This window comes from Anser brachyrhynchus, assembly GCF_964034855.1.
Source record: "Anser brachyrhynchus genome assembly, chromosome: 3".
NCBI classification, from domain to species: domain Eukaryota; kingdom Metazoa; phylum Chordata; class Aves; order Anseriformes; family Anatidae; genus Anser; species Anser brachyrhynchus.
The window spans coordinates 105,119,283-105,135,801 of NC_137696.1; the positions used below are offsets into that span (position 1 = coordinate 105,119,283).

Genomic DNA, 16,519 nt, shown 5'->3' on the forward strand with positions numbered 1-16,519 from the left:
TTAAAGGAGTAATAAAAAGCATGATTTATTACACTGTGCAAAACTAGATTCAGAATAAGCAAGCACAGAATATAGTAAGTTTTATTTTTCTGTACATCACATATTATTGGTTAAATTTCATCAACAATACCAATGCTTCTCAGACAGGTAAAGGAAAAATTGCAGCTCAGCAATTACTTTTGCTTTACAGAATAGAGTAAGATAACTTCCCGGAGAATTTGTTACCTGATTAACCTAGCAGAAGGTGCTTCACCTCAGACTACCTTCCAGGATTTTCCATAGCTTGTCAGGTTGGAACCTCAGTTTGCATTGTCCTGACACAGTCTAGAAACAAGCAACTCCATTCTCATTAAATTTTGGTAAATGTCTTCTTCTTAGAAGATGAATTAATGCAGTTGCATTTGCAGTGTAAGTGAAACCTGTAGCTACAAAAGTCACTTTCCAGTAGCCCCAGATGTCTCTGAGTTAGAGTGTGCTGAGATCGGTTATATATTTAATAAAGTCCTCTTAAGAAAAATAAGAATTTTTGCATAATGTACATACAAAAATTGGTTATTTCCTTTATTTATAGATTCAGATATATAACTACAGCTATATTTTATTCACTAACTCACAACAATTAATGCCTTGATGGTAACTGATACAAGTCCAAGAGAATTATTGGCCTATTCTTTATAATGGTGTAAGTTATATGGAAGTGTTCTGAAGACAGTGGCTTAAAGAAAGAGGAATCAACAAAAAAACTCCTTTGGTCCCTGTAAGAATAATTTAACTCTTCCAAGAAATTTTCAGAACTCTTCCACATAGTTTTAACTGATTATTTTAACTGATTAAGGCATCAAAAATGTATTTAAAATCGCAACTAAAATGGTCATTCAATGCAGATTCCCTAACAAAGATTAAGTATTTTCTCCTCCTCAGCTCTCTTCTGCTGAAAACCAACACTCCAAATACACCTGTCTGATAAGGTCCCCCCATATCCATTTTATAAATGACAACAAAACATAACAATTAAATATATTGCACAAGAAGCACAACAGATCCTGCCTGACTCCTCACAAAAATGGCCACAACACAGGAGAACAGCTACTGAACATCTCAAAACTTAAAGAGGTCAATGAAATGCTGAGGAGATACTGGCATAAGACAGGTGTTTGGATCACTGGCTGTGCAGGGGTGTCCTCCATCCTGCAAAATGAGAGAGAAAATAGTAAGTTCTTTTTATATCCCCAATCTCTCTACCCCCCAATTAAAAAAATGCAAGAATTCACATATAAGGGACATGTAACTACTACTACTGTAAGCAAACTGATAATTTAAGAATCCACTTATACAGATATATATATACACACACACATATAGGTAAAAATAGGCCTTTCCCATTTGACTGTGGTATTGAGATGCTTCAGATTTCAGGAAAAAGCACCCCTCCTCCCCTCAAAAAACAGGGCCTGAGTCAGAGCTCTTGGAAAAAAAAAGTACATTTTGTTAAATGTAATTTAAAAAACAGCTGCTTTGTTGAACCTAATTTGTCTGTTCAATGAAAAACTGAAATCAGATATTACTTCAGGGGAAAATGAGCTCTTTGTTTTCCAAGTGAAGAGCAGCAGACAATTCCCCCCAAAAATGAACAGAATGTTTGATGTCCCAGTCAACAGAAGTCTTTCTACCTGTGCTCTCTTCCCAACACGTTTTTCACTCCTACCTTTTACCCGGCTGAAATTGTTGCCTTAAACCAGATATTTGTACCCAGGCAGGTTAGGAATATAGAAGATGGACAGGATGTATAAAGTCATGCAGAGGAAGGAACTGCCTCAAATCATTACCCATTGGTGTAATTAAAACGATACACAGAACAGAAATTAAGCCCAACAACGATTTGACTAAAGGAAGGACATGGTAAAGATCTTGCACAATGAAACAAGGAAGGTAGAGTTCACAAGCTGTTGGGTCAGATTCAACCAGTGGGATGATGATTGAAAGTACAGCTTTCTGAACAGCCCAGAAATAGTAAAGTCATATTAGTTTAGGGCTACAGACTGTCAGGGCCTGAATTAATCAGTTGGCAGGAGTATTTATGTAATGAGCAGATATAAAAACAAATTAGAACGTGGTTCTAATGTTCTAAAATTAACACTGCAGTGTTGTGACCAGCTCTGCAAAATATTGGCTATATTGGGGTGGATGTACATACACACGTGCCTCTCTATAGAGAGAATCAATAGCATAAGCCCATTATGGAATAGATCCCTCACTGAGGCAGCAATTATAAGCTATGAGGAAAGATGTAGAAAGATTTCTATGATAGCAAACAAGTATTTGCACCTCTACCCACTAAGATTTCATTTAGCACAGACTATTGGTAGGTGAAGTTTCTGGAACTGAGTGATTAACACAGCACTTAAACCTTCCTTGCAATGGTTTCCAGTTTAAACATGGGAGCGTTCCACTGCAAAGTCTCCTGTTTCTTTGTTCTTAGTATCTGGTACAAAGAAACAATTAGGAGACAGCAGTCCTCTACTGTGTGATACAACCAGCTTAATAAGTCAGTTAAAGCTGAAATACAAGAGCTGTAACATGAAAAGCTGTGTAATCACAACCTGTTGCACTGCCAGCCTCAGTTACATGTAGCTTCCTCAGTCTTACAGAGGAAGCTGCAGAGCACTCATTCTCTCTCACTTCCCAATAACAAAACATTTCAAGTTAAAATGAACTTCTATTTTACGTGTACGTGCATTCAGTTGTGGCCAGATATCCAACACATCATTGATCTGTGTTCTGCAGCATAGTGAAAAGTCAATTTTCTTCACTCTATTAGTTTTTGAACTGGGGACATCAAATGAAAAGACTTTCTCATTCTAAGTTCACCAAACCTGCAGTGCTTTCTTTAAGATTACAGAATCTTGAACTCAGCACAACTGTCTGATTATTCAAGGTTCAAATTCATCTTATAGTGGAAAGTTCAGTTTTGTACCTTATTGGAACACTCTACAGGAAAGAAATGCCAGAGCTGTAATGAAAAGAAGGCCCCAGACAGTTCAATGAAGAGGTTAAACAAACACCTTGATGAATAACAGTCCAAGGCTCAAACTGTCATCCCAGGTTTTGAGGGGCTTCTCTCCCTTTCCAGTGTTGATGAATTCACAGCGTACGATGAGAAAGCTAAAGTAAATATATGGTAGGTAGATTGCAGACCACTGCAGTCTTTGTTTCTCTCATTTCCATGGGAAATGAAATTATATGCAATTTAGTTAATAGAAGGAAGGAATCTGGAAGTGGAGTTTTTTTTCTTACTATTTTCTTTACATGAGTTCATCAGAGATGCCACACTCACTTCCAAAAGGTTTGCAACACTGAAGTGAGTAGACCAAGCATATGTTCTAAATGGTACTCAGCTTTTCCAATGAAAATCATTACACTATAGATACATTATTCGTAATTTTCATTAAAAATATAGATGTCCATATGAAAATACTGTGCGACATCTCATTCTCCCACTTTTAGTGCTTGCTTTAGTATCACTTGAAAAACCAGCTGTTACATTAATAGCAGGAAGAAAAAAGGAAGAGAAATAGGTAGTTCTACTTGGAGTTCAGTCCATGTAGACAAAATACACAAGAAAGGTTTAGTGCACGTTTCAGTCTTTTGCTCTACTGCTTTCATCTTGAGATGACACTTATAAGGAAGGGAGATGCCATGGCAGAAAAAGCACACTCCCAGAGGTAGTTGCTAATAATATCTCTTCTACTCATTGTCATGAGTAGAACTTCCTAGTTTCCAGGAAATAAGATTCTGGGAAAAGTTAGTTTATTCTCCTTTAGTGCTTATTTATACCTATACTTGTAAATATTTTAGGAAAAAATGTAACATGCTTTGCTCCATGCATGATCATAAAAATGCTTTCAAAAGGCTCTGCTCAGTCAGGAATTATAGAGCCAATAACAATCTCGGTAAGATCAGTTCTTGTTTAAGTTGCTAAAATGGAAACAACAATTTTACAGTTAAAGTGATGTGGATTGAAGAGGAGAATCAAACTTCCTGTAATTATGAGTATTCCTCCTTCCCTGAAATTACATTTATTAAATACTGAAAAGTAATGAACAAGTCACACTGATCTTCTATATATCTACTTAAAGCTAAAACAATTCTTTTGAATTAACAGGAGAATTCACCAGGAAAAAATGTTTACTGACAAATGTAATTGTTTTGTTCCTCAGATTTTATCACAACTGCAAATTACAAAGCTCCCATGACAACTTTGGAGCCACAGTCCTTTTCCGTGTAATTATTTCCACCATCTCTTCATTCAGAAAATAATATAATTGCCTCTCTCACCCTCCCAAGTCACATGTAGCCCATTTTGGGAATTTCTTTTCAGAGAGGCTCTTTTATAAGAACATGAGTATTCCAAGTGGAATAAAACAGATTGCAGTACTTTCGCTTAACAGAAAGTGAGGTTTGTGTTACTCTTTTCAGATTTCAATACTGAATTAAATACATCAGGGAGCGCACAGTTACCAACACTGAGTGCACAGACCTGTTTCTTAGCAAATCTAACCAAAATTTTGTACTCATGTTCATTAGATGTTGAATTATGGTCCCCAGTTTTAATGGCAATAACAGGCAATATGGCAATAATAAAAAAACGAAGATGAAAACTGAGATGGAAAGTCACCACCACTTATCTGATAGGGACATGGAAATTAAAAGTATTCCTGCTGATGTGGGGAAACAAGAACAAGTATCAAAACAAAGAAATGAACATGTTTTACACTTTGACATTACACACCAGTTAGCACTGAAAACAGATGAGACACATAAGAAATACCTTGAGTAACAAAGCAAGATGGTAGTCCTTTGAGATCATGAAGAAGGAAGCAGGAAGGAGAGCCATAAAGTGAAAGAAGCAGAGTTAAGGTTTATTGAAGCTAAGGTTTATGTGCCATTTAGAAAAATAGTCTTATTCCTGTGGAAAGTCACAAGCAAATCGAGGAACCAAAATCAGTACAGGCCCCAAGACTACTAAAACCAAGTGTGAAATATACCACTTACACAAAACAGTTTCAGTACACCCTGCGTTTTATGTAATACTGTAAGAACAAAAGGCTTTTCAACTTCTATGGCCATCCCTGGGATATCTGTAATGTACTACTGAGTTCTGTAATGTACTACTGAGTTGGCCAAGAAAGTAAGAGAATTGCCCACAATGGCAACGTTGCCTAAAGGAACATAAATAGTACTATATAAACGAGGAGCACGCATAATAGCATATAGAAATAGTAATACATTATGCTTCTCTGAACACTTTTATCAGTTTGCCCTTTTTGAACTACTGGAATTACATATTTTGCTCGCTTTCAGTACGGAAAAATCCTCACTTCTCAAAGTGAATGAAGAGTCATGCAATATGAAGAGCTTCTTACAGTCATTCCCTCCTTTAACACAGAAGAGTACAAGATGATTATACCACTGCACTCCCTCCGATGAATTTAGGAGTCTCCTTACTGTACTTAGCATTACTATGGTCACAGGTTTTAAACAAATACAGCAACACATGCCTCAAATGCTGCTGCTTGAAAACTCTTGAAGATTATCATAACATACTGAAAAATGAAAAAAATTCCCTTACTTCAACTGTTTGCCAACTCAATTCACCAGTCCTCAGTCCCTTTTTTGTGCAAATCTTCCTTTAAAAAGGATGAAATAAAGGACCAGACAAATTGCCTGAGTAAGATTTAGTTAACCCTCTCTTGTTGCCAGCTTTTATATTATCGTTTTCACAAACTGCTGAAAGCTCTCCTCAGATATAAAACACAGGCATAACTAGTGATATTTCACGGTCTCACTGCTTTGGTTCTTAAAAACTTAAGCTCTCAAATATTACCACAACTAGTTTCTACAACTCGTGCTAAGGGATAGCCCTGAAATAATTTCCTTAAGTAGTCTAACATTTATTCACCTCCTCTAAGAGTTTCTGTAGAGCAGTCACATTCCTTCTTAGATTTAATACAGCTAAGTTAAAGAAACTGAACTGTCAGTCTTCATTCAGAACTTTTCCTCTGCACCTATGTTTTGCACCAATGTTTTGCTTCATTCTTGAATGAGGGGAAAAAGTTATGGCAATCCCACAATGTGCTCAGTTCATTGCCTGAAGCTCTTCTGAATTGTGAAAGCCAGAAATAGTTTCCTGATTAATACATTCATCTAACACATCATTTTGCTAGAACTGATAAAGTTCCCCCACACATGCACTTTGTTTCTCATCTTTGTTCAGAAAGCTTGGGAAAGGATATAGGTACACGTGCCTGAAAAAGCAGAACCATTCTCCCCCCATACAATTCAGTGTGACTGTGACTAGCAGTTCTTTACTCACATTGCCCTGCCAGTGTAAACAGAGGAACCGTTTTTCAGACCACTGATTAACCTCTTAGTGATTAACCTCTGCCAGTAGTGGTGCCAGTTGGTCAGAAATCAATTCTTTAAACAATCTTTCAGCCTGATCAAATATTTATGTTAAAAATTTAAGCCTTGTCCTTTTCTAAAGCCTAGTGAAGCAAAACTGAATTGAGGCTCACAGAACAATTGGGCTGGAGGTCTCCAGTCCAGCCTTCTGTTGAAGGCAGGGTCAGCTATGAAATCAGACCAGATTGCTCAGGTCATCAAAATGGATGGAAACCACACAATCCCTTCAGCCAAACTGTTCCATTGCTTGGCTGTCCTCGTGGCAGGCTCTTACATTCCTCTGAAGTGGTCTTCTCCAGCCTCTCCTCACATGGCAAGTCCTCAAGCCACCCAGACCATTTGGACCTTCCCCGAATTCTGCGTTGTTTATCAGCTTTTTTTTTTAATACTGGGGGACCCCCAGCTGGGTGCAGTATTCCAGATGCAGTCTAATGAGTGACAAGAGGGACGATCCATTCCCCAACCCCTTCTGGTGAAACCCACCCAGGCTGCCAAGAGCCTCCATTGCTGCCAGGGTTCACCACTGGCTCAGGCCCAGCTCACTGCTCACCAGGACCCCCAGGGCTTCAGCAGAGCTGCTCCAAGGCCTGCCCCAGCCTGGATCACTGCCAGGGGCTCTTCCTTCCCAAGTACAGGCACTGGCATTTCTCCTCATTCATGAGATTTCTATCAGCATATTCATCCCTCCAGCCTGTTCCCTCTAACAGAGAGAGCTGCCCTACAGTGTATTTATTGAATGTGCCCTCCAAAATGGAGGTATCTGCAATCTTGAGAGTATCTAATGCCTCTTCCAGTCACTGATAAATTAATTTATCAAAGAAAGCTATGTGTTTTTCATGCTCACAGTAATAATTAAAATTGCAAACCACCTCCTCCAGAATTTTAGTGCGAAGCATACAATTAAACTACAATCACTAAGACCTGTCCAAATCTCCAGGATGTCAGTCAGCATTGCAACAGCAATCAACAGGCACTGCTCAAACCAAACGAAGTACCTTTAACAGCTCATTCTGTTGTGTTTCACTAAAAATATAACCCACAGAGCAAGTGCTACTATTCCAGTAATACAATGGAGTTGGTAAGGTAACAACATCTGCCTGCAGAGGTTCACTGCCTCTTACTGTCTCATGTGGTCTCTGATATCAAACTCCAAACATTTAGTCAACAATAATATTGAAGTGTTGTATGTTCAATTATCAGAATGAGACAGAGGTAAAGTGAAAAAACAGTAAAACCAGACAACCCAACAAATCTGATACCAGAAGTACCCAGCTGCATGTACACTATATGCTTTACCTTTAAAATATCTTTCAAAGAAAATATGTTGCTTAATATGTAGGGTGAAATTAAGACTTACTCCACTATAATGGAATGGAACGAACACTCAGTCATTCTTGACACAGGTTCATTCTTCAGCAAGTATCCAGGCTTTTCAATGCAAAACCAATTACCACTATCTGCTTTCCTACTATTAATTTAGTGAAATATACTAGTACCTGCAAGAGCTTCTGTGATATGAAGAACCCTCAAGTTTAAAATATTGTAATTCAATATCATGCTATTTCTATGAAGGCTGGCCTATTCTGTTCAATGGCCTCATTTTTATATGGAATGAGGTCTCACACTGACATGCAACTCTTAAGTTATAGAAAGAAGACATGAGAGCAACTAATTTCTATGAATTAGAAGATAAATACTTCTCAAGATTAAGATTTCTCAAATATTTCTTTTTCTTTGTCCTCTTAGCACTACTCATATGTGGTTTTTGAGCTGTAAAGTTAAAGAAACCTTACTGACTGGAAGGCTGAATTATGATACAAAGTAAACTCATAACTTGAGTTCACATGAATGAAATAGGAAAATGCTCAACAGAAATTATGATCATCCTGTATGCTTCATGGCCAACATCAAAATCAACATAAAATACACTTTGAAGTTTCCAACATTCCTCATAGCTTCATATAGGACAGAAACAAGTTCCTCGTGGCTTCATATAGAACAGAAACAAGACTAAAAATACAGTTTTATACCAACATGGTAGGAATGCTACAGTAATAATCTTACTATAGGCTTTTATTGATTGCCATGCCATCATTAGATGAAGGATGCCATAAATGGAAGGTTACTTCATACAAGCTTGTAACTTCACATAATATTAAAGAAATACAAGAAGACACAGACTGCAACTCTTCCCCATGGGCAGTTTTCCTTATAATTCTAAGTATTAAGATTGTCAGATATAGAGATAAAAATGCTAATTCAGGAACCGGTCTGGAATTCAATACTAATTAAAAAATATAAAGCTTCCATATGAACTTTAGATATTAGCTGTCCAACCACATCTCACATGATAAAACTGAGAAGATGATCTTAACTTTCATTTCAGATAATCATCAGCAACTACCTGAACCCATTTCTGGTTATTTCAAAGCTCTTACCTTCCAGAAGAGAATACTACAATGTCGACAGAAATGCAAGGTGTCTCCGTACTGCTCCTTTATTGGGTAGCATTTCTGAAGTGCAAAGTACATCAGCTTCCAGTCAATATGGCCTTTCTCTGATAGAATCAAATGCCTACAAAACTGGACATAAAATACTTTCCTTTAAATTGGTTAAAGAACTAGTCAAATCAGGTAAAAGACTAGAAAACTGAAGGTATCTAAACTGAAGTGTTGTAACAGGCATTCTTTGAAAGCAATCGGATATCATATATCTCTGAAAAGTAGTGAGATTCAGCCACAAAAAAAGTTAACACACTAAAAATAGGAGTACAGATTTGCCAAGAAGAAGTAGGTCATATACAACTGATCTAACTCCACTGTCTTGAAATGATTCTAATTATAGTCAGTGATAACTGCATAATAAAAACAATATTTGGAGGCATAAATAATTAATTCTTTATGTCAGGAATAAGATAATTGTGCGTTACATTTCATGAATTTCTGGTAAGATGGTAACCCTGGATTTACACTTTTTTTTCCATTTGAAAAATATACATGATTCTTTCACATCTTATGGTCTTTCTAGAAGCACAGCAAAAATAGTGAATGATGTACTTGAACACATCTGCATGCAAAGAGTAGCTAATGCAGAATGACCATTTCCCTCCATCTTAATCCACAGAAAAGGTTTATTAAGTGTATTTGCAAAAGGCTCCTTATTCTACTCTGTCTGGATTAAATGCTAATACATTACAGGCTTTCTTCATTCACAAGACTACTGCCACATGGGTGAGAACAGCACCGCCTTTGTGATTTCAGCTACACTTCACTTTGTTTCATAATAGTTTCCCTGTGTAAAGTTCTTATTTTTTCCAAAAGTGCTCTTCAGATATCAAGTATGGTTTTGTAGTTGTTTCAATGGCTCAACAAATATACTGCAGAGGAGAGGAAAAACAACCCAACTCCACTCTGTAGCTATTAAGGCAGCATATTCTTAAACAGAAAGAGCAGCATTTGATAAATTGATATTGAAAAATTACTTTGTATTAGATTATTCTAATAAAAATTGGATGTGAATATTTAGGAATACATTGGCACCACTGTGCAGAAGTATTCTTTATAAGACACAGGACTAGCTCATTATACTGAAATGATTAAGTGATCTTTTTCCCCAGCATTACCTTAATATAAATTATTCCCTAGCTATTGTCACTGTTCAGATGACCTTACCTTACCTACCCTCAAAATCCATTCAACCATTAGACTTATCTTCATCACTTTACCTTGAGTTCACCCTACCTTGAGTTCACCCGAGCTGCCTCAGGAAAGTTTTTGACTTCCCTTAAGCTGTATTTTCCACAAAGTTCACCCTGAAGTCTTTTATCTTACAAAAATTTTTATTCGAGTCAACTGCATGAGAGTTAACTGATCTTCTCCTCTACCTTTCCCATTATACTAGTAATTAATTTGCTAGTCTAATTTGCTAGTCACTGACCAAATGGTACCACTTCAATCTGTCAGATTTAAGATATTTTCATGTCTTATCACAAATATCTGATAATCAAATGTCTGCTTACCTTGATTAGCAAAATTACATTTTAGATACTGAAAATAATGACACCTTGAAGGTATTCTCTACCACACTCATGACTGCATAGTAAAGAAAAATCTTGAGACTTTTGTCTTGAGACTTTTTGTTTTAAATAATGTAAGGAAACGGCCTAATCTCTACCCTAAACTCAGACGTTGAATACAATTTTTAGTATGAACCACAAAAAAACACTAAATATTATCACACGCTGCCACATTTTTATCTCAAAAGGATGAGTTCAACATGCTATCTGTATACTGTATTGCAAAGACAGTTCACATTTATACAAATGATTATTACCTGTTTTTCTGCAAAATGGTACTGGCATAGTTTTTTCCACAGCTGTCTGTCTTCACTGAGCATGTACAGAGTTGGGGTCACTTGCCCTAAGGTAATAATGTCCCAGCCATCAGAGAACCTGTGCAAGATGTTACTCAGCATATGCAGAGGGAGATCACTAAGCGTAAGACCATTGTTGACTTGCTGGAAATAAGAGTTGAAGACTTAGCTACAAAAACTTGATAGTAAAAGGTACAAATAGAAATCTTGAGATCTCAGGTCTTAGTTTAGTTCATACAAACCCATTGAGTATTATCCATGGCTAACTGATTATTAGCACAGTAGTCAAAGTAAGGTTTCAACTGATTATTTATAGGCTAAGTTTCTCAATTTTTATTAAGAACAGCACATGAAAATTTCTCTTAAGAGAACATACAGACAATTTTATGTCAATTTCTAAGAGAATTTGTTGGAGGCATGGTCCCTGCTGGCAGGTGAAGAATGGAGGCTGCTTGCCCCACCTAGTGGAGCTGCCCTGCCAGGGAGACCCGGCCCCACAGCAGCTGTACTCCAGCAGACTCTAGGTTAAGTTTGTTTACTCACCACCATTTATCTCACTTTAGACTAGACTTTCCATGGTGTCACTGTTATAAACATCCCTTAGACTATCGTTCTGTTCAAGACCATTCTGCTTGCAATGTACTACAGATGCAAGATCTCTAATCAGTTATTTCAGCCAACACAAAGCAGATTAGATGCAAGTGGCATGCTGGAAAGAGATGCAGTAACCACAGTGCCTCAAACTCTTTGCTGTGGTTGCTTGGCACATGAAAACTGTTGAGATCAACTTTAGAATAGCAAAAAAAGAGGAACCTAGTGACTTTCCGATGCCCAGCACACACAGCAAGGGCAACTCCAAAGCTGAAAGCAAACAGATGAAATAGCTGTTTAGTTTTACTGTGTGCAACATCTTGGGAGTATTTCATCCAGCAGTGCCCAAGACAGGATCAGCCTTAAAACACAAGTTTCTTGCTTCAGAAGTTTCCACTTTAAAAAAATCTGGAGCAGCACATCATTCCACATACTTTGAATAAAGCTGTACAATCAGTCCAGACACTGAAGTCATCTTTTTTTTTTTTAAACAAAAGGCAACTGTGCTATTGCAACTGTGGAATTGCTACTTAAAATTGTTTTCCCGGTCCATGTCTAAAATTCAATTTAGGTTGTATTGTTAGTACTAAAATATTTACTTCAGAATCAAAAATTTGTAGACTGTTAGGTAGACAGAAAAAAAGAAACATTTTAGAAGTTGCTTGGATAAGAAAAATTACAGCTATGCATCTGTCAGAAAGCAGGAGTATAGGCACTGTACTAGTTCTTATTGGAGAAGAGCTATGAAAATATTAGAAAACTGTTTCCATTTCAGTAACTTCATGTTACTTCTCCAAAACCAAAGAAAACTGAACTGTGGGCTTCTTGTTTCTCTCAAGGTAAGTCACATTATCAGTGAGGTTCCTGTAGTAGAAACTTCTTTCAGCCAAGTTCATCTGTTTAAGACTTATTTAAACTTTTGCCCACTTACAAATCATGAACTAATGTTCAATATACTCTCCCCCCTTCCACCCCCCCCAATACCTTATCTGCACAATTTAACAACATACCTTGTTCATCTGAAGATTTTTTAGCTGTTGTTGCCACAAGAGGATAGTTTCTAATCGGCACATCCAAATATTAATGTTTCCAACCAGAACAGATTTTCCTACTCCCCTAATTAGTATACAAAGAGTAGAACTCAAATCCTGTAGGAGATCTTTGATTAATCGTGGATTATATTGGTCTTCCATGACTAGAAAAAACACATCATGCAAATTGAAAGACAACCATGTTACTAATTTTATTACAATTCTTTCATCTAACACATCATTCATCACATTTCATAGTGAATTTAATAGTAGTCAGTTTCTGAACAGAACTTAGTTGTCATTTAATTTCAATCTGTTTCAACAGATAAAATGCAGTAACAGAAAACATTCATACTAGATGGCAAATATTTCTATGAAATCTGAAAAAACAGATTATATAATATTAGGTCTTACCTTTCCGCACAATTTTGTCCAAAATGTTAAAGTAGTTCTTCTGTGCTGCACCACTCAGTGAAGTTAACTGGGACTTTGCAATTAACTGCAAGAGCTAAAACAAGGAATTAAAGGTTAGAGGGAATCAGGGAGTCTTGTGATAGGAGGAGGGGGAATGGCTTTAAACTATAAAAGGGCAGATTTAGATTAGACATTAGGAAGAAGTTCTTTATTCTGAGAGTGGTGAGGCAATGGAATAGGTTTCCCTGAGACACTGTGGATGACCCATCCCTGGATGGGGCTTTGGGCAACCTGGTCTAGTGGGAAATGTCCCTGCCCATGGCAAGGGGTTTGGAATTAAGATGGTCTTTAAGGTCCCTTCCAACCAAAGCCATCCTAAGACAGACAAAAGTAAAAGATGATTTCAAATACACATTCAGTACACACATTTCACTTATAACAGCCTAGATTACTACAACCATATCATGAAAATAAAGCTACAGAGTTTGGAAAATGAAGCAAGACAAATGCAGAAAGCTTTAGGCATTGCCAGTGGCATTCCATGACCAACTCATGGAGAGGAATGTATTTGTACAGTATTTTGAAAATTTATGTATTTATCTCTGTCATAGACCACATGGCATATGGTCTTTGTAAACTGTAATAAAAGAATGTGTGTTTTGGAAGCTCACAAATACAAAAGGTAGTTAAGTCCTGCTTATTCACTTTTGTTTTAGATTTGGCTTTGCAGCTGATAAGGATTGCCCCTAACAGAAAACGGTCTCTAAAGACCTCTCTCAAATACAAGAGACTTCAATATTATGACAGCACTGTAATGTTTAGAAGCTCTATGACTGCAATTCATAACACTGAGTGCAGGACAAAATTTCTCAATGCATCAGAAACGGAAAGCAGGGAGCAGAAACCACAATTCCTACAGAGTACTCTGAACACCAGCCTGCAGAGCCATGCTTTGTAGGAGAGAATCAACTGTTGGCACAGAGGATGAGCAAAGACTAAGCCTGTCAAAAATTATTTTGTATCTTCATTTCTAAAACACTGACTTGACACTATACTCAACATTAATTTTCCTTTGGAGGAGGAGAGAATACACCTGTTCTCTCCCTGATTTAATAATGCTCCTTCTGGCTTCTCTGCATGATCCCTGACAAAACATTATGTACTGTGAAAGGAGGAATTAACTCCTGACGTATTTAAATACAATTAATCTATTTATACAGCTTTTGAGACTAGGTATCAGGACCTCTTTCTTGGCATTTTTAAAGCCTTTTAGTTTGATTAACAATTTGGAGAACACCTAGATGTCTCTGGCAGTTTGCCAATTCAAGCAAGAATGTACATTTCTCTTGATTAACTTAAAAATAATTAGTCCTGTCACTTAGACTGCAGATCAAATCCAAGAAACAAATTCTACCCATCTGACTTTAATGAAGATTCCATTTTCAAGGAAGGTTAATATGCAAGGATTAAGACAAGAATTTTAGCAGGTGCACATGTACAAGGATCTAACAAGCTGATTCTTGGGCTAAGTGCATAGCAATGGCTTATGCTGTCTATTAGGCATTATAGCCTCAAATGGATCAACTATTTATTCAAATGGAAACACTTTCTAAAAAGGCCATCCATATCAAATTATGTATCAGACATTTAATAGCTAAGAAAATATTATAAACAAGCGCAGGTAAACAGCTGATCCACCCTCTTTGAGGCTAATAGGTTAGGTAGAACACAGTGGTCTTAAAAAAAAATAGTGTGCACATACCAAAAAAACTAGAGGGGACATAAAACAGCCAAGTACCCTAACCAATAGCCTAGGAACAAGTTTTTTTTTTCCTCATTTCCTCTGGTCACATAACTCCTGTTTTTCTGGAGGTATAATACAGTTTCATAAGGATGGGCAGAACATGTTTTCTCTCTAAATAGTAACTCCAGTAGTTAGGGTGTTCTCTCAATAGGGTTATTCAATTATGTTTTGTGTCTTTTCAAGTTCTGAATACTATCCAACCACTACTATTTTGTGATTGGCCTCAACACTGAGTTGAGCTCTATGCCTGATGTCTCACATTTTGAGCTACTTTAGGAGTAGGGTACAACACTTTACTACCTCAAGTTAAATCAAAATAGTTGGGTCTGAAGACAGATCAATACCTCCCAAAACGAGCATTTCCAAATGAGAAGCTGTTTATGCATCTAGGAGGTTAAGGCATGTGGTTCCCTTGAAATACAAGTTAATGAGTTTTAAAAAACAGGTGGGACTGTTGTCTAAACTTCCAGGTTTCTTGCACTTAATTCTCAACTTAAGACTAGATCTGACCCCACAGAAGCTAAGATAATGAGAAAGGGCCGTTTCAAGGAGGAAGAATCATAACATTAATGCAACGTAATTGTTTCTGTAAACTTCAAGCTACTGCATTATTAGTAAAAGAATCTACAATAAAATTGCTGGAATACAAAAAAGTTAAGGAATATTATCAAAAGTAAGCCTCTGAAATATATGCTCAAAAATAGTGCAGGGAATCACATTCCCATTAAGTGCAAAAGAAATCACAGAATATTTACACATCAAATATTGTTTTGGAAATTGCTGTTTTAATTATATTTAAGATGTATTATGCTTTACTATTTGTTTGTATAGGAAATATTCTCCTTTAAAGAGGTTTCACTACCCAGACTGAGGAACAACTGAAACTACCATCATTATTTCACTGCAAATGTATAGCAGAATACTGGCCATCACCATCATTCTCAAGCTATAGGCTTTCACAGACCAATATAACCAGTTTTCACCACAGAAAAATCACTCAGTTTCACGTAGAAGCCCAGCGGCTTAATGCAGTATGAATTATGTACACAATATTTACACAAACTACAAACTGGTCAATGCAACATTTTCTGTACACATAGGCACATCAGAAAACACATTTGTAAAAGACTTATCTAAAATAAAGAACTTACTTTGACCACGTAATTGAACCTTCTGATGTCCTGAATTGCACTTGAAAAATCTAAGCGATTAAAAGCTTCTCCCAGAGTACAATAGCCATGTCTCTGAGAAGAGAAATAAACACTGTAAATGGAAAGAAGCAAACAAGAGAACACCCCCCGCCCCCCTAAACTGCTAAGGTCTATATAAAAGCACTCTACCATGCAACTGAAGCTTATACATACTGCACTTCCTAGAACTGACGTAACTGGCCTGAAGATTTCATTTCTTGTAGAACAAAAGAAGCCAGATATGCTATTTATAACTAACAGGTACCCAGGCAACATTACTCGATTGTGAGACCTTTAAACTCATAGTAACTGTGCAGTCTGTAATCACTGGTATCCATGTGTCCTGGGAAACTGTTCACTACTGCATGGCCACCATGCTCTGTAATTGCCTCGGCACAAGGTGCATCTTGCTCAGACAACAGACCGAGCATACAACCATATGCACACACTGACTGAGTTTACATTCACATTTGAGGTAAGAACATGGCTACTTGCTCCTGGAATTGGAAGAACAAATGGTCAACATCTAGAATTTATTTTCTGGGCACTAGAAATATAACCACACTTTTCTTAGATACCAAGAGCAAGAGAAATAGCTTTTCTTTTTAGTGCTTCTGCACAGGTATAATAAGGCAAAAGCAAAAGTTTCAGAGGTT

At 37.0% G+C, this 16,519-nt stretch overlaps 1 protein-coding gene across 4 annotated transcripts in view; it reads right to left on the reverse strand.

The window, feature by feature from the left end:
• The window catches only part of FBXO25 (F-box protein 25), a 30,320-nt gene continuing 13,801 nt past the window's right edge, over positions 1–16,519 (reverse strand). For all 4 annotated transcript variants that reach the window (XM_080586018.1, XM_080586019.1, XM_080586021.1 and 1 more), the window contains exons 5-10: positions 15,825–15,917; positions 12,870–12,963; positions 12,435–12,619; positions 10,795–10,977; positions 8,901–9,044; positions 1–1,188 (exon numbers count right to left, since the gene is read on the reverse strand). In XM_080586018.1, the coding sequence (XP_080442144.1) occupies positions 1,099–1,188; positions 8,901–9,044; positions 10,795–10,977; positions 12,435–12,619; positions 12,870–12,963; positions 15,825–15,917 (789 nt within the window). In that variant the 3' untranslated portion in view covers positions 1–1,098. The remainder of the gene's footprint in view (positions 1,189–8,900; positions 9,045–10,794; positions 10,978–12,434; positions 12,620–12,869; positions 12,964–15,824; positions 15,918–16,519) is intronic.